The sequence below is a fragment of the Lepisma saccharinum genome, chromosome 24, assembly GCF_977018435.1.
Source record: "Lepisma saccharinum chromosome 24, izLepSacc3.1, whole genome shotgun sequence".
Taxonomy (NCBI): domain Eukaryota; kingdom Metazoa; phylum Arthropoda; class Insecta; order Zygentoma; family Lepismatidae; genus Lepisma; species Lepisma saccharinum.
The window spans coordinates 56994823-57018094 of NC_139252.1; the positions used below are offsets into that span (position 1 = coordinate 56994823).

The window sequence follows — 23272 nt, forward strand, 5'->3', positions numbered from 1 at the left end:
GTTAAAAATCAATAATTGATCTTGGTTGCAGTGCATTGTTATAGTAGAATGTTAAGTTCATGTTATTTTATGAATAATTTTGCTTATTGAAATTAAACTGGAATATATCATGAATAAGTAATATCTTTTGGCCTCCCCAATGGCGCAGTGGTAGCGTCGTCGCTTTGTAATCAAGGGGTCCCGGGTTTGATACCCGGTGGAGGCACAAGTGGTTCGGATCCCACTTTAAACTGTAGGTCCAGTCCCGATTAGCCTTATTGTGCATAAAGTGTACTTAAAACACCAACCCAACAAGTAATATCTTTTTACACTTATTTATTAGCTTTTCTGGCACATCTTCATTTTTATCTCAATATTTCAATTGTTGAACAGCGTAATCAGCTGAGTTGATAAGAACCATAATCCTAGTCAGATATGGGGCTTGCTTCTTTATACATTTTTGGCCCAAGGCATGTGCTAGTTAAAAAGGTCAGCCAAGTATCTTTGAATTGTTGAACACCTAATTTAATTATTTCTACTAAATAACCAAAGTTTTGTGCATTTAGTAGAAATAATTAGATTAGGTGTGCTTGATTAAAGTATAAATGTAATCATTGTAATCTTGACTTTCCAGATTGATGGCTCAACACTTAAAACCCTATGCCTCCAACATGGACCACTCCAGAGCTTTCATCTTTACCTGAATCATGGCATTGCTTTTGCCAAGTATTCATCACGAGAAGAAGCTGCAAAGGTAGGTGTAGCGTAGTTCATTTTCCTAGCTTGTTCTCCCTCTGAGAGAGATCATTGTGGGTGAACCTTAACATCAAGTGACTAGTCGTGAAAATGCAAGTATGGTGGCACAGGATAGTTTTTGTCCTTCCCCTCCATCTGAGGTTGCTCGCCTCGGTGAGCCATCATTTGGACATCTGCATTATCCTTTGACAGATGTTCTGCCCCAGATGAACGTTACGTCCCCTGTATGGTGGTGTCCGCAGATCATGTTGGACCAGGTAAGTCTGGAAACAGTGAGAGTTCATTCTGAACGTTGTGTCGGTCAAGAACCCTGTATTGACAATACAAAAGGGAAATTATATTGTACATTATTCAATATCCTAAAATATTCCCACCACTACTACATAATTTGTATTCATGTCCAGATATTATTAGAATAATTAAATCAAGAAGACTTAGGTGGGCAGGCCGTGTGGCACGATTGGGACAGGAAAGAAGAGTTTACAGGATTCTTGTCGTGAAACCTGATGGTAGGAGACCTGTAGGTAGGCCAAAACGAAGATAGAGGGATAACGTTTAGATGGGCATAAAGGAAATTGGTAAGAATGAAAAAGATTGGGTTGATCTTGCCTAGAATAGGGACAGATGGAAGGTTTGTGTTCCTGCAGTCATAAATCTTCTGGTTTACAAAGGCTAGAGTCCTTCCTACGTAGGGTCATGTCACATTTCTTATTGATGTTTATACTCCATGTTCTGTGTAGAACACTGAAAATATTTATTGATTCCTAAAAGAAAACTTAATTTTCAGGGTTCATTGTCGAGTGGTAGTGTTGAAAGCTGATTTCATTATTGTGGTGACAATAATTGTGGGGAATGTAACGTGTAGAATGTCTGTATAATACAGTTTTGTCTTTTTTCCCCTTCAGTATTAGTCTTCCTTTTGTCTGTATGGACCATCTGGCAATAAGATGGCTGATGAGAATCCTGGTGCTAGCAGGATTGTTTTTGAAGGGGGGGGGGGGTCATCTTAATTCTCAGCATCTCTATATTTGTCTTCCTCATTTCTAAATTGGCCTCTCTGAAAAGCATTAAGAAAGAAGTCTATTGAATTGAGTTAACAAGAAAAATAGTTCCTCAATTATCCATTACAGAAACAGAAATGGTCATTCATACCAATTTTACATTCCACCCTCAGTCTGAAAACTGTTAAAGCACGTTTCTATCTGTAACAAATTAACGAATGGCTAGAGGCATGCATATTTCGTTTTTGACGAAAACTCGAAATGTGAAATAACACATTCTAATATTAAGTTTTCATGTTTCTGAAAGGTGTGAGGTGCATTTTCCTACCCTGTTTTGTCACGAAATGATGCGAGATGAACTGCAAAATGCAAAAGAGACTCTTAAACACGAAATTTGCTGTTTATATACCGAAGTGACAATTTCTGAAGTCTGAAGTATCCTATGAGTTATGCAATGCACGAAAAATTGATTAGTTTTGCTGTAAATATTTGAGAAGCAAAAATTGACCCCTTTATACAGGAATAAACTTAATATTCTGGTAATGATGTAATGTGCTATTAGAAGGGATATGTTTATTTTGTGTAATTGTGCAGTTTTTAAATCAAATTTGGGATTATATTCATTTTTTTAACCAAAATATGATTTTATATGGTGCTTTTTCACCGCTATAACAGCGAAATTGTATTTTATTTACCGCTTATGAACCCGGAATTGACTGTTTTTGTACCGAAATTTTGCTTTTTTATTTACCAAAAATAGGTGCCTCTACTAATGGCATAAGGGGATTGTATTGTGTAGAGAAAGAAATGTGAATTATTTTCAGTATTCAACTGAGAGCTAAATGAAATAGCTTAGTTCCTTCAATCTGAAGGAGATGGAACTAGCGTTTGCATGTTCAGGGGTATCCAATATCATTGAGAAGTTGCAGTATATTTGGAAAAGGCATAAAACAAACTAGCAGATATATTGGAAATTGTGGGAACACCAAAGGTTGATTTGGTAGCCTAGTGGTAAAGGTTTGCACAGAATTCTATACATTGTTGTTGAGCCTCAGTTTAACGTAAGTCTCAAGTAAGATTTTTTTTAAAATAAGATGAATTGTGAGGGGGAGCATACAGTACTTACATTGAAGGAAGGAGATGCCTGTATGGTTTGTCTATTTGCAGGCTCAAGGGGCTCTGAACAACTGTGTCTTGGGAAATACCACGATTTTTGCCGAGTCCCCTGCCGAGAATGAAGTCCATGCAATGCTGCAATGTTTGGGCCACGGGGGCCAGCAGCAAGGAGGCTCTGCTGGCTGGAACATGAGAGGATCCACTCCGGTGACCGCACCTGCCCCAGCCACCTTCACGCCTGCAGCCTCCAAGGGCACGGACACGTGGCCCCTGAGTGGAGGAGCGAACCAGCTGTGGGCCAACCCGACCGCCAGTTCCCTGTGGGGGGCTCCTCCGCTTGATGGAGAACAACACCGTGGCACTCCGTCGTCGTTGAATTCATTCTTACCTGGAGATCTTCTGGGTGGTGAGTCCATGTAATGCAAAAGAGAGATATACTGCAAAGTACTTGTTTTTTTGTTTTTGTTTTGTTTTTTACTGCTGTTTTTTCCAACCCTGCATACAAGAGAAAGACAATGCAGGTTTTTGCATTTTAAGCTGAAAATCAAGCTTCTCGTGAAGAGAACTTCCCTGTGATCTCACTCCTAAGCAAGAAAAGCTTTCTCTAAATAAATTTACTCAATCATGTAATATCAGAACAGTGATATTTGACTTTATAAGTATTGTTTTAATCTGTGCAAAGTATGCGTCACAAAGTTGAAGATAACAGTTAATTCTGCTTTAAGCTTCGGTCCATAAGTTGGAACAAAGGAATGGTCGGCTTGAGGCTTGTTGTGCTGCACTCTAAACGTGTACAATGAATTTTTTCAAGAGTTAGCGTCCTGTCTGGGAATTTGAGTGTGTTTGAAAAAGTCAAACATGGCGTATGTACAACTGTGCTGTGACTTTTGAGTGGCTTTTAAACTGTGACTTCTCAAAGCTCCTGTAGAAACTAAACTTTATTTTGTTCAGAGAATGGTGTGGATGCAACCCTGCTGCAATGCTCAAATTTTCCTCAGTTTTGATGCAGGCATTGCAGCAGGGTTGTTTTGAACTTGTCCCATATGTAGAGAATAAATGCCAAGTGTAATTTTTAAGTCTTAATATAAAACAAAACAAAAAAAAAATATTGTGTATATGAAAAAATCATTATGGTTAATGGAATGTACATTCGTGCTTAATTTTTTGCCAACATTGTACCAAAAGATATGTTTACCTAGTTTAAGGGTATGTTAAGTCAGTAGAATATAAGGTTTTAATTGAGAAAACGTGTATGAAATGTGAGATGTAGATTTAACATGATACTACTGCATCCTTTTTGGTAGCATATCTGCCAATGAATGTGATAAAATTACCTGTGCAAACTTGTCAATTTACTATGTGCGGGTGTTCGACAGTGCAGTACATTCATGAACTATTTAAAACGTACATGATCGCCACAATTTGTTTGTGGCGAGTATGTATATTGGGGTGCTCCTTAATTCAGAATTATTTTTTTTTTAAATTAAAAAGTCAGTGATATATGTATATATATAATATATATATATATATATGTAATATACAAATATCCTGGTAAAATGAGATGAAAAAAAGGGGGAAAAAGTACAAGTGTTCAAGTCATTTTGAAACCTCACTGCTGAAAGCTTTGACGTTACACATATGAGGTTCACAGTCCATCCTTGCCTTTTGCCTGTTTTGAATGGAAGTCTGGAAATACCTCTGTGACCCTCAGGGGTCTTGTGATGAATACATCAAGTCTGGACAGGGCAGTGTTCACTGAATCACACATCCGAATGTGAGCTCAGCTTTAGTAGATTTAATATTGCACAAATGAAAGTTTTACAATAACCAATCACTTTTTCAAAAGTCCTTACCAATTAGTATTTTTCCTTACTTTTCCAGTATTTTGTGATGAAGTGCCACTTGTGTTTCATACTGTATTTGAGGATATGTATTATCCTTTTTTAATTAAGAGAGTATGTGTTATAAATTTATAAGAGTAGTTGAAATGAGCCATATCAATTTGTCAGATATGAAAAAAAAATCTAAAAAATAAAAAAAAGTACTGCGATGTTATAAGTGAGATGGTATCAATATGTCTGCCAAAAGATTTAGAACGGACTCTCTAGTATATGTTAAGTGAAAATTGACCAATGTGTGCTCCATGTTAAAAAAAACACCTGAGGGGAAATGTGAATGAACTCTCCTAAGCCTTGGGTGTTCCTGATATTTCTTCCAGTGATATAAAGTATATATTATATTAAACAGTTAACAAGTAGTACATTTAGGATACCTTGGCTTTATAAGGAGCCCCAAGAATGAACTTAGATGTTTGTATACAGATGTGTGGTACTGTGGGGTGGGCTTTTTATTAGGATTCTTATTGTAGCTAGTTTGTGATAAAGTAGGTTATGTGTTAAGTGGGCTGTCTTAGATATATTACACTTAAAAAAAAATAGTAAAGATCCTTCCATAGCAACCATTTTAGTACACGATGGATAAAGACAAGACCAAAAAAGAAAGAAAACTATGATTAGGATCTGATGTTGGACTGCACAGGAAAAATTATAGTGGTTGCTGCAATGTTTCTGCTAATATGTGATTTGTTTGTACTGGTTTGAAAGAGAAAACCGTGGTACCCATGCTTACGTGGCTGTTCAGTTTAGTATTAGTGCCTGTATGGGAGAAGGGAAGCAAATATTTTTTTTAAACGATGGTGAAAAAAAAAAAATAATGTACAAATTAAACATTTTGACCTTTCTTTTTAAGTTTTAAAAATTTATCCCTTGGAGCCTTGGGACTTAATCGAAGGCCAGAACTGATAGTGTGATTGCAAATTTGAAAAGAAAAATTTACAAAGAAATTTTTGATATGCATAAATGTTTTTTTTTTTCGAATACCTTTTTTGTGTATTAATTGTGAAAAAGGTTTAAATAATGGTTTCCCTTCTCTTTTTATCTCATCCCAATAAGGTTGAAAGTTAAACCACATAAAAGAAAGAATATCGTCGCCTTATTGGAATCTTGCATGGTTTGATCAATGAATTCACAGTGTCTGCTAAGTCAGAATGTACAAGTTGTGTGTTTGTGTATGTATTAAAAAATTATATTGCAGTAATGTTTTTGAGTTTATATTATTTCTATGTATTAGTCTAGGAGGCTTATGCCAATATGTATATTATGTATTTTAAAAAAAAAATTAAGAAAAACCTAAAAAAAAGAAGTGTACAGGTGTGTAGCCTGCATAATTATGTAATATATTGTAGTAGTATTACACTCGACCAGTCATTTGACAGTAGTTTCCATACTATAATGAATTTATGTCTAACGAGGTTAGAGTTTGCAATGAAGTCTGATGTGTACCTTTAATTTGTGCAGTGCTAGTGTAAATGGGTGGTCGTGCAGTGTTAATTTGTTATAGTAAGTGTAATTTTTGTGTATGTAGTTTGGTATGTTGTTTTTCCTCCCATGTTAAAACTATACAGTAGCAATCTATATATAAGAGAAAAAAGATATCCTGCTAGAGTTTAGATATCACAGTACATTGACCGTCCTTTATGATAAACCAGTAATCTATTTTTATGCTGTGTCTGGGTGAACAACTGCCTTCCCAAAGTGCATTGCTTCTTTTTTCCAAATATCTCCGTAACATACGGCATATGCAGACTTTTTGGAAATGCTTTCTTTCATGAATTTATTTATTTCACAAATTTCCTTGGTTTTTTAAATAAATATTTTAAAATATATTTGTTGCCCACACCAATTATCATTGCTTTTTTTATAAGGAAAGAAATATACTTCATTTTTTTTTTGCTTCGTTAATAATTCCCATTGCCAAATCAACCTTTCTGTTTTCAAAACGTTGAGTTTATTTTTGTAGAGGATTGAAGCAAATGCTTAAATGTGTTATATAAGATATTTTGTGTTACTTCTGCATTCCTAGGCACGTTGTTAGGAGACTGAAATGTTTTATTTGTAGATTAGTTTGAATAAGTGCTGTGCCACATATAGTTTTCTGACATGATCAGTGCAATAAATTTGTTGATGGTATTCCTGTGAAATTATTCATTTTGCTGCAGAGTTTATATTCTTTATTCATAACAAAGTCTGAATACAAAAGTAAACAGTTGTGATGGAAGGCAGATTTAAAAATAATAATAATAAAAACTGAGGCTGTACATGTATAGTGTATTGAATACCAAAGATGGAAGGTTGGACCTTCCGGCTGTCTGACTAGACTGGCTTTCTGCATATTTATAATGTGCAGGGTTTTAGATCAAAGAGATTTTTTTAAAAGAATAATAAATCCAACTATAGTTGAAGCCAATTTTCCACATGGGACATCCTAGTTCACCATTCTTCTTCCATGCATTTTGTAAAGCATAAAAAGTACCAAAACTAGGATCGTCTCGATTTCAAAAGGGGTTGTGAATTTATGGGGTGATAGTTTAGTTTTCAAGTCAGATTTAAGAGAAGAAAAAGTTTTTTCTAGGTAAAAACACTATCCAAATCTTAATGGGCACAAGGATTGAAACTTATAAAGTACTCAAGTGCCTTGTGTTATGACATTTGTTAGGGTAGTCATATGTGCAATGTGTCTGACGTTACTTACTGTGTACTATTGTGAATACCTTGGTAGGGAGCTGTAAAAAGGGAAAAAATGAAATTGTACATCGGATTGATGTTGTGTACTGCCATGTTGATTCTCAGGTGAAGGTGCTGTAAATAATTGTTTGAAGCTTAGGGGTGAGGGGTATCTGTAGTAACTTTGTATTTATTAATTCTTTCTTCCATATAATTTACCTCGTTCACCCTACCAATCACTGAATTCCACTGAGGCATGAAGTGATTTGTGTTTTTATGTTATAATCAATTTTTGCTCACTGTTAACTTCATAATAGCATAAATATCATATCCTCATTTTTATCTCCTGAAGTAAAATTGATAGAGCAGAGTTGTTAGTGATTGTGTACAAATTTAAGAAGTTGCCATTCGTAAAAAGAAAGAAAGAAAAAAAATTGTACCATCTATGCTGAGGTTTGTGTTCTGACGTATCTCTGGTGATATTTTACTGTTCCTTTTTAAATGACTGTTAATTAGCCAGTTGAGGAGACGAAGAATCGCTTTCCAAGAGAATAAACTGTGCCTTATGGGTTTCTGGGCCAGGAAGAGAACAAGGTCAAAGTAATTCTTCGTCTTCTTCTGTTACCAAGTTGTACAAATTGCTTCCAAGTGAGTATAGTCAGTGACAAGGAGCTTCTATGGTGAAGCATAAGATTTTTGGCAACTGTAAAACTGGGAATGGAGATCAATGTTACTTCCCCATCATAATACTATATAATAATAATAATAATAAAAGTATATATATATATTATACGTATGTATGTGTGTGTGTGTTTTTAGTGTGTTTGTAGCTAACATTTAAGTAATTTCAAATGTGTAAAAACTGTCACTAGGTTGTATACCACCAAGCCTGTTGTGGACTTTGACCAGAGTAACTGCTGCTTGTTGGCCAGATTGTTGACCAGAACTCAAGGTATTGGGAATTGTGTGGCCTTAAATACTGAAGCATCCTAAGACATATCTTGTGTCATGGAGGACATGGCCACGATCCTTCCGCGTCTCTCTTAATCCAGCCAAGATGTTATCTTCCAGAGGGTAATTTGTGTGTAACCCAGGGGGAAATTTAATAATAACAACTCAACTTGGATTGCAGCCTCAGGGAGTTGAGCCTTTCGTTATATGCTAGTCCTACCATCATAGCACGTAATAAAAAAAAAAAGATGTTTCCCTGTTCAGGCCATTTCCAATGAGAATACAATAAATGCAGTTCTGTACGGATCAAAAGCTCAAAATTTTCAGTAGTGAAATACGAAGCTGTGTACTTCGAGCAAATGAAAGTTTAACCGAAGTATCCCCCATTTTTTCCTCTAATATATCCGAAACTTAGAGGTGTATTGTCCCGACACTTTTTTTACTTGTTTCATCTATATATCTATATATATATATGTGGGGAGTGCCTCTTTATTAGTATCTTACCAGGAATGCAAAGTCCTCGACATATCACCAACACCAAGTATATATACACACATATATATATATATATATGGCTCTCTATTTTTAAGTCATGATTTAAATGTGACAATATAGGCATACGAGTGAGTAACCAAAGTTACAAGGTATGCTGACGAACTGAGAGTTCTTTCCGCTCCAGTCGAATAATGACTGTCCGTGCATTAGCATTTGATCTGCTCATATGTTAAGTAGCAGCAGTCCTCACTCTTACAGACAATGACAAGGGCTTACGATATAAAGAATACTTTTGAAGGTTTGTGTAAAAGTGAGAAAAATATATTATCAACTCTGAGTAGTGTTTTTTTTTTCTTGAAGAAAAATAACGATATGCATTCTAACTACGTGTTCAAACTGATGGAATGACAAGAAGGCAAATGAAGAATCATGTGCAGATAATGGAAGAAGTTGTAATTACGAAATCTATATACATATATAGATTTCGTGGTTGTTACCTGCACTTTTTATTGTAAATATTGCTGTAAAGTGTCCTAGCGTGTGTGCATGCATGTGTGCGTGCGTGTGTGTAATGCAATGAACAATAAGAGACCCAAAGTAAGATCGCGTTGAAACTTGACAAACGAGCGCTGGACTCTAGAATCTTTCCATTTAACGCTTTGTTTGTGAAGTTGTCAGTCCATTTCCGATGGTGCTGTCTTGTGTTTGGAAACTTAGGACAGATTGTGATAACTTTATTGCACGGACTGATGTCTTGCACTGTTATACTGAATTGTCGTATATATATTTGGGTTTTGGAATAACAGATAGGCTTTACGTGGGTGATAGGTAGTACCTGAACTAGTAATAGTTTAATCCTAAAACATGTGCTAAGTTCCCAATTTTGACCTCTTAGCGATCCTGCCAAGTACAAATTACTAATTGGCAGCCATGTTGCAATAAGTGACACACATTTTCAGAAGGTTTATCTAGTGCGTGTGATAAAAAAAAAGGACGTAGGTGAAGTAGTGTGTGCGTGTGTGATGTTTCATATCATAATTTGTGTTTCTGCTTGATGGTTACTTTTTAAAATTATTTTTAACGCGAGATATGCCAGTTCTACTTATTGCTTATAATACAAAGTCAATCGTTCAGTACCTTTTAAATTTTTTTTGTTGCTTTAAAAAAAAAAGTCTGTAATGGAAGCATCCCTGATACTGATACTTGCCTTACGTTTCATTTTCCTCTTGATGTATTCGATATGTTTAAAAAGGCTGTAACAGACTGAATTTATTTCTACAGTATATATATTTACATTATTGCTTATGAGAATACCTCTAGACAAGGCTTAACAAATATGGGATCAGTATTTAGTATAATCTCATGAGAGAAGGCTTTGAGTGTAGATTGCTCATCGCAAATATGCTTCTAGTGCATCATTGAGTCGTGGTATCTGATGAATTGTTGCACTAATTCTCCTCTATTGTGGATATGTTCCTGTGCTGTTCAAAACTGTTCTCATTTTTATTTTTTTTAAAGTCGCTGTTATCCATTAGGTATTGTAAGTAAAACTTTGTTTGTTGGTTGTTCTGAAGTGATTTTTTTTTTGATCATGTGACAAGAAATGAAATTTTGTTCAGCATTTATTATTATTATTTTTTTTTTTTTTGAATCTCAAAAAGATGGATTTTTTTAAAAAAGTTATGATTCTGTTGAACATCACTACTTCAGCTTGGAATGTGTGTGATATGAAGGATGCAGGGTAGCATGGTATAGTGATATCAAATTACTTGACTGCTTGAGAACTTTTCAAGTGCCAAACTGTATGTAGTCAAATTTTCTCTGTAATCTGTACATATGGAAGTGCAATCTTCTTGGGACAAGAAGAAAGGGGAAAAAATTATTTTTCTTGTATTAGAAGAATGGTTAATTTATTTGTGGCCACCCCACGAGAAGACAATGTTGCATTTATGAAATGGGGTGAGACACTTTGCAAGAGAAGGCAAAAGCTTTTTTTTTTTTAATTTATTAGTTATAAGAAGAAATTGTGGGAGTGTTTTTTTGCATGTTGTGGTAATTTGCACAAAATATAGTCTATTGCAAAAAAAATTAAAACTTGGCATTGCGTACAATATTATCATTGTGTATAAATATGAAAAAAACTAAAACTAATTGGGCAAAAATGTTCTTGAGGTTGTTTGTAAATTTTATTACTATTTGTTCAGATTAACAATTCTAACACAGGTGTAATCTTAAATCTTCCAGTGGGTCCATACTGTCCTAGGCATAATGCGGGACACTCATATTGTGACTTGCCAGTATTTCTGGTGTTTTGTAGTCATTAAAACTAAGCCAAAAGACATTATAACGTTTCAGTATCCAGGAAGTTCTTTTTTCATATTCAGAGAAAAGCATTACCATTTACTAAAGAATTGTAACAAGATTATATTATATATATATATATATAAATATATATTATACAGTAGTGGACAATTTATGTGTCAAATTCTAAGTGGTGCAAGATAAGATATTGAGCTCTACCCTTATAATATTTGTATATTAATATAAAAAAAAGTAAAAATTTGTTTTGATCTAAGAGGTATTATGTACATACATGTTGACAAGTATTTGCTCATGGCTTAGACTGTGTTCACAAGTCTGTGTGATAATTTCTCATGGTTTTGTCCTTGAGATTAGGAGGTATTGTGTTCTCCTGGGCAATATAGGACAAGCCATTAATCGTTACTCAACAATCCTGTAAAACAAAAACAAAAAAAAAGAAGGTATTTCTGTTGCCCGTACTCAGTGTTGTCCATGTAATCTTAATAGCTTTGTTTGTCATATCTGTATAAATGCTGATGTTGTGTGTTATGGTAGTATATTATATGAATAAATAAAAAATAATTACATATTGTAATCAACCATGCAAGACTCCAAAAAAAAAGTTATTTCACGTGTACCATGGGGTATATATAACAACACTGTTGCTAATTATCAAGCCACAATACTTCTTGCTTGTGTATATTGGTTTAGGTGATTTTAAAATATCCTCTGTGAAGAGTTGATCATATTACTTTCAAATCAACAAATCGCTCAGGGCTAAATCTTTCATGTGATCTGTTTGGGAAAATATATATTTGAGAAAAAAAAAAAATATGCTTATGTGCTGACATTAATGAAAAAGGGAAATTGGTAAAAAAAAACATGGTGGCTTTTTGTTTTATGCAAAATCCAGGAAATAATATATATTATATTATGTATATTGTGGAACTGGATTATGACGTACAATGTTGAACATCACATTTCAGAATCCACGCTGTGTTCTTATATTTAGAAAAAATGCAAGCATGACCATCAATTGTTTTATTGTAATCATGGAAGACAACTGACATGGCCTAACTAGTAACTTACTATCTGGTCTCCTGATGTTAGATGCGGAACGGATGTTTGAATTCAAAGGGTGCATGTGTTTTAAGTAGTTTTCATACCAGGGAAAGGGGCTCGTTACTCCCCTTCCCTTCTGCTTGTATATTGTTGATCAAACTGTACAGTGATGTATATTACTGGAAATTTACACCCCACCCCACAATAATCAAATTATCAGATCAAAGTACCAAAGGGTTTTGGGTTGGCAGGGGAAGGTAGTGCCTATACTTTTGCAGGTGCTAAAAATCGTGTGAAGTTTATGTGATTGTAGAGAATTTTTTGCTATTGCTGTACAGGATCGAAATGCGCTAGTATTATAGTGATGTATTGCAACAGGAGAAGGAGTGAGAGATCGAAAGTTTCTAGAAATGGCCAAGTAAATACAGAGGATAAATCTTTCTTATTAGACAGTATTCTTTCTGGAATGGCGCTTGTTGTGTTCACTCGAGCAGTTTTGATTCTGAACGAACAGTTTGATGTTGGCTTTAATTGTTGTTGAAGAAAAGAAACAAACTTCCATGTCCTATGAATTATCAGCTCAGGGGACCAGACTAGCAAGCCAAAATGACAAGGTGATAATGAAATGTTTTTTAAAAGTCTTTTAATGTTTTCAGCCTAAGAAAAAATATCTTCTGTTCACTGTGGTCTGATTAGGCAGAGAGAAGTGCTTTTAACAATTTATTTATACCATCCTTTATGTAATGTAAAACCAGTATGCATTCAATAAAGGTTGTCCTCAGTGTACACGTCATTGTTTTCTTTTCTATGCAGATGTGGTTCACTTTTACCAGCAATCTGCAAAGGAAATATATGAGGGGCATTCAAAAATATCAAGACTAGATTAAACACAAAAAGTATTCTCCCTGCATACACTCGGGCCACTTTTGAAACTATTTACCCCCCCCCCCATTTTTTAGTTAATTTAGAATAATAGTCACATCATTGTTATGTTCATCATCAGGACTACATATGCATCCACAAAGCTTCTTTTTAACCTCCGGAAAGGGAATATGTAAAATTCATAGGGGCAGTAAGATCAGGTCAGTAGGGTGGGTATGCCATGAGTTCGTCCGTAACTGCATGGATGAAAGCAGCATGATCCGATTGGTCTTGTGACCATAGCACATTCACTTTGCTGCAACTTAACTGTAGCCCAATCAGTTTCAGACTCCTGAAATGAATCCATTGAAAGTTGTGTTTAACCTACAATGCGTTTTATAGTATTTGACAACTCTCCTGTAGTATGGCCTTGATCAGAGAGCTGCACATCGGCCAAAATCGCTTACTAGACCCGCCTGGCTGGCATGCAGGCAAGTCAAATTGTAGACCAGAGTTTTGAACCGTCAAGCATCGAAAGCCTACAGGTAACTGGAAGGCCTTGCAAGTCTAAGCTTGCTTATCTTCAGCGTAAGCTCATTCCGGTTTTTCAGTCTCCAGATACATGAGTCACGCAGTCACCGTTGCCAACTTTTAGATTTTAAACTGGTTAAGGAGCACTTACAATGTTCATGACTTTTATCAATTTGAAATTCCTTGGTAGAAAACATTTGTATCACTCGCACCCAGTGGCAGCGATTGGGTTCCAAAACAAGGGGGCCAAGATGCAAAAGTGCGAGGGGGGGGGGGGGCAAGGACAGTTTAATTTCCCTTGGTGCATGAGGTTAGCGTGGGGCAAAAAGGGGGGGGGAGCAACTGCATCCTTTCGGCCCAACCCCTAATCGCCACCACTGCTGACACCTGTAAAGGAGTAGGAACGAAAGTTTCACAAAAAGTGCCATCGTAAATATTTTGGAACTTTGTGTTCTACATTATACTTTTTGGGGGGTGCTCCCCTATGGCGCAGGGGTAGTGTCGTCGCCTTGTAATGTAGGGGTTCCGGGTTCGATACCCGGTGGAGGCACATGGTGGTTCGGATCCCACTTTAAACTATAGGTTGTATCGATTAGCCTTATTGTGCGTAAATTGACCAAATAAATGAATCAATCAAACAGATTTTCTCTCTGGTGTAATTTTACCAATTCAATATCCGAATTAGTTGCTCAAGATTCCCCCTCCGGAAAACTAAGGCACGATGGTCCATAAAATGGAATATGAAATCAGAATTTGCATTATAAAAGGTTTTTGAATATTGTCATCTCTTTCAACAAATCATCGTTCGCTCATGTTGTTGCTAGTTATCTAGTTCTACAGACCGCATAGATAGTAATACACAGTGGCGGCGAGAAGGGACAGTTGCCCTCCCCACTTTTGCCCCAACACTATGCTAAACCTTATCTACAAAGTGAAATATACTGTCGTCGCCCCCCCCCCCCCCCCCCCCCCGGTTTTGGAATCCAATCACTGCCACTGGTAATACAATGCAAGATATTGTTATAGCCTGACAAGTCCCGATATGCGCAGATCACTGCAGAGCACTTCCTATTACGTCGTCATCCTCACCACACTTCTACGTACTGGTCTGGCCTTGAGAGTATGAGTGGTGCTAACTCAGCAAAATTAAGCTAAAACAAATATGACAAACTATTTTTAGTTTGTGGATTTACGGTGTTCCCCCTGTGCTTAGCACCACACCATGAAGGCGTATAGGGGGTGTGGGGGTAATGCCCCACATTTTCTTAATCCGGTCGTGAGTGGGGGATTTACGGTGCCGGCTCATATCAGTTTATCAGTGGTTCATTTGATTTAATCTGGTCTTTGAAAATGTTTGCGGTGCACGGATCGTAAACTGTAGTATTACGCACGCGCGTTAAGGTTTATAATGAAGAGAAACTTCTGGGCGAATGATTTCATTTTCTGAATGCGACATCGAGCAGTGGCGTGGTTTTTATTTTTAAAAGCCGAGTGGGGTGGGGGTTCTTTTGTTTATCGTACAACAATCACTATGAGAAGGCAATCTGATAACACGCTTGCCTGTGTTCTTTTTTAAAGCATTGAAATGTTCTTGCTCTTGGCTGCATATTTTTGAAATGCAAAAATCAAATCATGCTGGGTCCAACGAAATCCACAATCTGCTCTGGAAAGCACCTTAGAGGACAGGCCAGATAAATTGTTTACAATGTTGCAACATATTTGCGAAATCAGGAGTAGTTACATAAATATAAGTATAATGTTGTCGAGCCCACAAGCGCTGCCACGGGAGTATCTAAATGGATGGTTTCTCAAGTTTTAAAATAATTGGATTGGATTGATTTGTTGTTTTAAGTCCACTTTATGCACATTAAGGCTAATCGGGACTAGACCTACAGTTTAAACTGGGATCCGAACCACTATGTGCCTCCACCGGCAATCGAACCCGGGACCCCCAGGTTACAAGGCGACGACGCTACCACTATGCCATCAGGGAGGCCAAGTTTTAAAAGAAGGAAAAGAGGAGTCTGCAAAAGGTGAGCTGCATTTCTGTACTCAGACAGGTAGAAAACAGCGCAGGAAAAAGCGAATACAAATTTCATTGAAAATCCTCGGACCATTCCGCTCCCTCCAGGCTGCAACACTGCAAACCAACGTCGCTGCAGAGAATGGAGAGGGGAAATGTTGTGTGAGATGCACAACAGCTATTTGCAGCGTCTTGTTTTTAAACTTGTCAAGTTAGAGCTTGTATCTTCATACGGGTGCAAATAACTGGCAATGCTATTTACACATTTCAACAAACAAACAACGTAAAAATGAAACTGAGAAAATTTACGGTTTCAAGACCAGAAAAGTGACAAAATGAACAAGGTACACAAACCTATTTCAAAACCTTCGAAACAAATTTGGGAAATATGTGGTAGTTGGTTTGACATAATAATGAAACTAATTTGAGAAGTTACAAAATCTTAGGTACAGTGGCGTAGCAACATATTGCGAAGCCCTGGACAAGATTAGAATACAAGGCCCAATCAGTTCTTTTAAGTCTGGAAGTATCAATATACTTCATATACAGTCATCAAGAAAACGTCAGCAAATTATCATATGTATATAATAGCCTATAATAATAATAATTAATTTCTAACGAAAATTATATTTAATAGTACCTGACAGAGAAATTTACAGTTGGCAGAGCTACAGTAACACGCTGCTGGAATTTTCATTAACCAAAATAGTAGTAATAGTACGTTTTTAAGATGTTCTTTACGCAGTAAGACAACTGAAATATCCTTAAATGTGCTAAACTTTTTTTTTAAAAAAAATCAAATCAAACAATCTTTAAATATAACTATATATTATTTAATGAGTCTTTCTTTGTTTCCTCAATTCAGAAAATATCTAAGGACGCACATAAAGTGTTGGTGCTTGATAGAGCGGGGGAAGGGGGTGTGCTAAACCACAATCCTGTCTAGAGGCCCAAAATATCTACCTACAAGCTCTTAAATACAATCTTAAAACAACATTCATTTGATCCACGAGTGTGAAATCTTTGGTGTAATCGCCCGACCCTGTGGCCGAGTGGTTAGCACATCGCGCTGCGATGCCAAGGGTCCCGGGTTCGAATCCCGGTCGGGCTTGGTTGTTTGTGAATGTCCATTCATCAATTTCATCACTCATCCCCATCTTCGCAAATTAGCCAAGCGGCACAAAACGCGAAGTAAAATAAACTAAATCAATCAAAATCAACCTTTGGTGTAATCAATTGATACAGCTATTTTGACTTTGCACATTAATTCTTTGAATTTTTGGACTTAGATGATAATAGTTGTGAATCTCATTTTTTTGTTACGTCTTAATGTTCTTGTAATATTAAATATTTGATGCAGTGGCGTAACAAAATCTTAAAGTACGCGTCCTCAAGAAACAAGTTTGGGTCCCTCAAGTACAGTCAGATTCTCCCAGGAAATTGATGTCATTACTTAGAATGGCTGGTTACACTTAACATTAATAATTATCCAATTCGATGCTCTACCTCTGAATTTTCACATATTACAAGATATCTTTCTTTGACATTTATGTATTCAAAAGAAGAAAATACAAATACTTACTTATCCTCCCCTGCTGCTCTTAACAGCTGGGTGGATAAAGATAATGATTTTTATTTATAGTTTTTGATATTTTTTTTATTTAAATCGATCTTTTGTTTGGCACCGTACACACACACATTTTTTATATAGAAAGGCTTTTTCTGATAAACTGCCCTATAAAATATTTGAACAGTGATTAAAGCAAATAACAAATTACATGTAAATATGTATTTCTCTGTTTCAGGAACTAAACGTAATGAACCTAATATGAAAATGTTTGAAAAGGTTTTCTCGGGCAATCAGCCAGGTGATTTCCAGAAAGGCTTCTGAGCTTTCGAGAGCTAACGTCACTCTCATCTTCAGGGATTGAAGTGCAGAGATAAGTGAGGGTGACGTTATATGTATTTGGTGTGGGAGAGGTCCGGTGTAGGTGGCGGGCCAATCAGGTGGCGTTTCTCAGACATCCACGCTCCCAGTCAGGCTGGGTCCAGTTCAACATCCCATGTCCCTGTTGAGGTTGTACTTTTCCCCGTGTATGGCTAGTGCTTCTTTGATGAGGCGGTCTCAGTAATTTGATGATCTCGGTGGTTGTGAAGTTAATTCTATTGCCCTCCTGGATTGAATGTTCTGCTAACCCTGATTTTTCCGGATGAAAATTCTTTATGTAGCTGGCATGTTCTTTGCAGCGCTGTTCGATTGTCCTCCCTGTTTGTCCAATGTAGGCTTGACCGCAGGCACAGGCGATACGGTAAACCCCGGGTGTCTTCTGTCCTAGGTCGTCTTCGGGGTTTCGAAGTCGACTTCTGACTTTCGATGGCGGTTTGTGGATGGTCTTGATGTTGTGTTTTGAGAGAATGCGGCTGATGACTGCAGAGAGGTTACCGGTGTATGGGACGATGGATATCTTCTTGTCTTCTTGGTCATCAGGTGGATCCAGGTTTGTTCGTTGGTTGTTACTTTCTTTAGCATCTTGTTGATAATGCCTTCACTGTATCCATTCTGTCTGAAAGCTGTGCGTAGGTGTCTTATTTCCTCTTGCAGGTGCTCTGTCTCGCTGCTGATGGCGATGGCTCGGTGAAACAATGTTGAGAGTACTGTTGATCACTGCGCTGGATGGTGAAAACTCTCTGTGTTCAGGTATAGGTCGGTGTGGCAGTTTTCGTCATTTCAAAGCAAGTGCAAACGTGAATTGTCCCTCCTAGGTATTCCCTCTTCCTGTTTCCAGTTCCAGCAGGTTTTCTACAGATACACTCCCTCGAAACAATGCTCCAGGGAGGTGTGGGGGGAAGAGGTCGGTGCACTCAGATAGGAACGGTCTGCAGTTCCGAAATAGATCCAAGCCGACATATTTCCGCGATACAGGTGTTGGGGAGGAACCAAATATCCTATGAAGAATTCCTGGCCTCCCTCCTGCTGTTGCATGTCCACAACCCCGTTGTCCGGAAAGCTTTGTCCAGATGGGCTTTTCGGAAGATGATTAAGTTTTCCCTATCTTTCTCTTGAACTTTTTTAAAACACTTTTGATATCTTAAGTTCAGGGGCGGCGCCAGAAATTTTTCATCGGGTGGGCAGAAGCTGTATATTGATAGATTAGGGTGAGCAGTTGTAAACGTAAGGCCATATATATGTATGACATATACGTATGTTTTCATTCATTCATTCATTGTTTTCTGCCTAATTGGCAGGTTTTTCACTGCAGTCTCAAACTTTCCCTATTCTCTGCCTTACGCTTCGTAATAGCATACGACCCAGTTAATTTAATATCATCCATAAGCTGATATCTCTTTCTTCCATGGACTTTTCCTCCTCCTACCATTGCCTCCAAGGCATCCCTTATCAGGTAGTTCCTTCTTAGACAGTGTCCTAACCAGTTTCTTTTCCTCCTCTTGATGGTCTCCAGTATAGATCTTTTTTCACCAACTATTTTAGTACGACTTCGTTTCTTACCTTGTCCGTCCATTTTACATGTATATAATATATGTATATGTATCCCCTCCTCTCTTACACTCCCAATTTCCCTACACTTCTTTTCCCTTTACTTTTCATCTTTTCTTTTTTACTCTTTAATGCCTTCTTATAACTTTTTCAGCTTGTTACCTTTTTCTCCCTTTCACTTGTTCCATTTTTCAAATGTTTCTCTTAACTTGCACAAACACATCTTGTTCCACTTCTTTGTCTCCCATGGACACAATTATTTCAAGGAAGTTTTTGTGTGTGGGCAACCATACGTTCTAATCACATTCTTTCATTCATGTCAATGGTGAAGAATAAAATTACTTTCTCGTAATTTAAATGCATGTTCCTGATCATTTTATTTTCATCATATGAGTTTTTGACTGAAACTTGGGGGTTAATGATCACTTTTCGTGGCTTGCAAGGTTATTGCAACTGACAAATGTATCTGAATGAACGTTTACAGTAACGGCGATCGGGTGCCAAAACTTGGGGACAAGGACAGTTTACTTTTTTGGTTGAAAAGTCTTAGCATTAAGAGGCCATAGCGCGGGTGCACCAAGTGGCAAAATGTTGCGAGGAGAACTTTCCCCCTTGCTCCTCCTAATCGAAGCCACTGAATATTTGGATTAAAATTAATGTCTTATTGTGAATGTATATACACACACACACACGTCTTCATTCTGCATATAGTATCCCAAGTCTTATGAAAGACTATTTTGACAAAACATCACCCAAAAGTAATGATCAAGTAACATTGAAAAATCTGTTAAGAATTGAAGAGATTATTTGCTAAGTTGTTATTCGTTTTCTGAAGTTAGTCTTCGTTACTCATGCGGGAGAAGTAACACACATATGGTTAGATGAACACATGTACTGAGGTAACAAGAAAAAGATAGTTTATATTTTGTAGAATTTGATTTTGGACACAAGGAATTCATCGAAATTGATCACCATACCTGGTAATTCATCTCTTTTTCACGGATGACTTGCGTTGTAAGGCGCGCAATACAAATTTAGGAACATGGAACTATACAAGCTACAGTGACTTGAGCAATTTTTATAATGCAGTGCAATGACATGAACGTTCCCAGAATCACATCTGCGCTTGCATCCAACTGAAGACAAGTCATGATTCATAATTCTAGCCAAGTAAGAAACCGAAACCCGTCCGTTTATTTAAGATCGAAACTTTATTCTAATAGGATGTTTATTATTTTCAGGGTTAAAAAAGAACGTAATTTAATTTACAGTTGCCCTCAAATATCAAGTAAATCATTATTTTCTTCATGGTTGAAATTTACAAGTTTATATCGAGAGACTGTTTTTCTTCTTTATAAACCGTGCAGCGAAGATTTGATTTTACGGTATGTATGCACTTCACACACTCAAGCCCGATACTTCACCATTATGCACATTATTGTAAGTAGGGATGTGTGTAGGCCTTTATTATATTTGAAATTGTTATAATTAACCGAAACGAAAAATTAACCCATCGCTTGCCTATCACGAAAGGTCACGGCACGCCCCTGGGGTCAGTAGTCAGTTATCGGGTCCGGGTGCATCGGGAAAACTTGTGAATAACAATGAATCTGTCGACCACCGCGTCGTATCATTGTTAACATGAACATATCAAATGTGTTTCTGAAAATGTGGATGCAGGGGAAGAGAGAAGACGTCTTTTTGGAGGTAAGCATTAGAAGAATAAAATTATTCTTGATCATTTAAATAAGATGAAGCTATTGTGGAAAGGTAAAGCCGCCAAAATTAAAAGCTTAACAACAAGGTGTTTGTTCTATTTTAAATGAAGCACATACATGATTCCTTCACGGAAAAATCTGTTACATATTCAACGGTAATTGCCCCTGTTTGAACGTATACATTTAAAACTGAAAATTGATCGCAGGGTAACACACCGCACCACATTTCGTCTCACGCTGGCTTTTCTTGGGCGGATGGGGCTGCGGGGGCAGAGCTGACCCGGCGAGAGACAACTCGGGCACTCTCCCGAGGCCCAGCGCTAGAGCGTGCCCGTGTCAGATAAAAATAACACTGATGAACAAATTCAAACTTTTTTTTGCTCCTTTGAATGAAAATAGGTGATTATTTATAATTCGACCCCGCTGAATCCAAATCTGAAAGTAGAAATGCTGTATCACCTATGGTTTTCCCTGGATTTCCATTTTTTGTTTTTAATAAAAAATTTATTTCCTTTGTAATAATACATCGAAATTTGAAATTATTTTTGTTTGTTTGCTCATGAAATAAGATTTAAATATTGAAGTGAATAACTATGAAATATAAAAAAATTAAAATATATGTATCGGACCGATTTTGACTGTTCAGTGAAGAAATTTCATGCAAAAAAACTGGAAAAAAACACATTTTTACTCGCATTTTCAAAATTTCTTTCTTGAACTCTGCCGTTTGTAACTGCCACCAGAAACCTTTTCCTTGAGGTTCCAACAGTAGTCTGCTAACATGTTCTGTACCGATTTTCCTGCATATCGTTTCTCCATGACAGAAATATCCTGCTGAAATCTCTCGCCGCATTCGTCACTAACCGTGCCTAAGTTAAGGGGGATAAAGTCCAAATGCGAATATTAAAAAGTGAATTTTCAAGGACATATTGCATCCCATGCGCTGATAACACTTCAACAAGTTCCATGTAGTTGTCAGCTTTCACATTTCCAAGAAAATTACAGCATACTTGTCTGAAAGCTAACCATGCGCATTTCTCTTTTTCTGTTAGCAATTCCACAAAGTTGTCATCATGAATGATCTCACGGATTTGCGGCCCAATAAATATGCCTTCTTTTAACTTACTATCACTGAGTTTAGGAAATGTTTTTCTCAAGTACCCAAAACCCTCACCGTGTTTATCCAAAGCCTTAACAAAATTTTTCATCAGCCCTAACTTTATATGCAACGGTGGTAACAAAATCTTGTCTTTCTCAAGTAGAGGGTGATTCCTAACACTCTTCTCTCCAGGAATTAAGTTTTTTCGTATGGGCCAATCCACAATGTTGTAATGTTTATCTTTTGCCCGGCTGTCCCATTCGCAAAAAAAGCAACAAAATTTTGTAAACCCAAACTGCATGCCTAACAGTATACCAATCATATTGAGGTCTCCGCATATCTGCCAACCATATTTTTCATAATTTATCACTTTTAATATTGTTTCCATATTTTCATATGTTTCCTTCACGGCGGAAGAATAGGCAAGGGGTACTGATGGGTATATATTCACATTTAAACTATTCTTCGATGAATCTAAATATAGTCTCCACTCGTTTGGGTTGTGACTCCTTCCAAGTTCTTGCGGAAGGCCTTCTACATCATTGCAGTAAGTTAACTCATTACTAACAGAAAAAAAATGTGTCAGTGATTGTTGGTGTTTCCGATATGACACCTTAACACCATCTTGTAATAAATTTCACCCTCGGAGACGAGAACCTAATAATTGCGCTTGAACTTTAGAAAGGTTGAGGTCTCTGACTAGATCATTTAGTTCGGATTGGGAAATAAAGTGAGGTATATTTGGATCGCTGTTTGAATATGAGGATCCAGGTTCGTGATCTGGAGAAGCACTGCTTGGTTCTGTTTCATCCACTGTCCATTCTTTAGGAGGCTTAGGAATTGGTATAAAATCATGACTCGTAGGTTTCTTGGCTGAAGGAACATCAGGATAAAATGTAGAATGTTTTGATTTAGAACTATATCCCACTATGTTTGTTAAACAGAAGTAACAATCCGTAGTATGATCTTTCTGTTCTGTCCTATTACAGAGTTTCCGAAGGGCATTGATTTGTGAGTACCATTAAGCCAACCATGTAAAGTTCGCGAACAATTACTAAAAATTTTACCTGGTACCCAGCTTTCTCCCTCATCTACTTTACTTCCAAAATACAACTCATATGCTTTTTTCACTATAGGAGTGATCGTATTTCTCTGTGACTTCGGAGTAAATTCCCCGCAAACATAAAAAAAACAAGTTCGGGTTATTCACACATTTGCGTGACATGGCAAACTCATTACTTGACTTATAATATATTTCTTTAAAAAAAAACAATTATGAATGCTCTTATCGTTTTGTTAAAATACAACTTACACTTCACTT

General features: G+C 36.9%; 1 protein-coding gene across 6 annotated transcripts in view; it reads left to right on the top strand.

Moving 5' to 3' along the window:
* The window catches only part of gw (trinucleotide repeat containing adaptor protein gawky), an 86399-nt gene extending 73390 nt beyond the window's left edge, over nucleotides 1–13009 (top strand). For all 6 annotated transcript variants that reach the window (XM_083110863.1, XM_083110866.1, XM_083110868.1 and 3 more), the window contains exons 24-25: nucleotides 614–733; nucleotides 2904–13009. In XM_083110863.1, the coding sequence (XP_082966989.1) occupies nucleotides 614–733; nucleotides 2904–3272 (489 nt within the window). In that variant the 3' untranslated portion in view covers nucleotides 3273–13009. The remainder of the gene's footprint in view (nucleotides 1–613; nucleotides 734–2903) is intronic.
* The last annotated feature ends 10263 nt before the right edge of the window (nucleotides 13010–23272 follow it).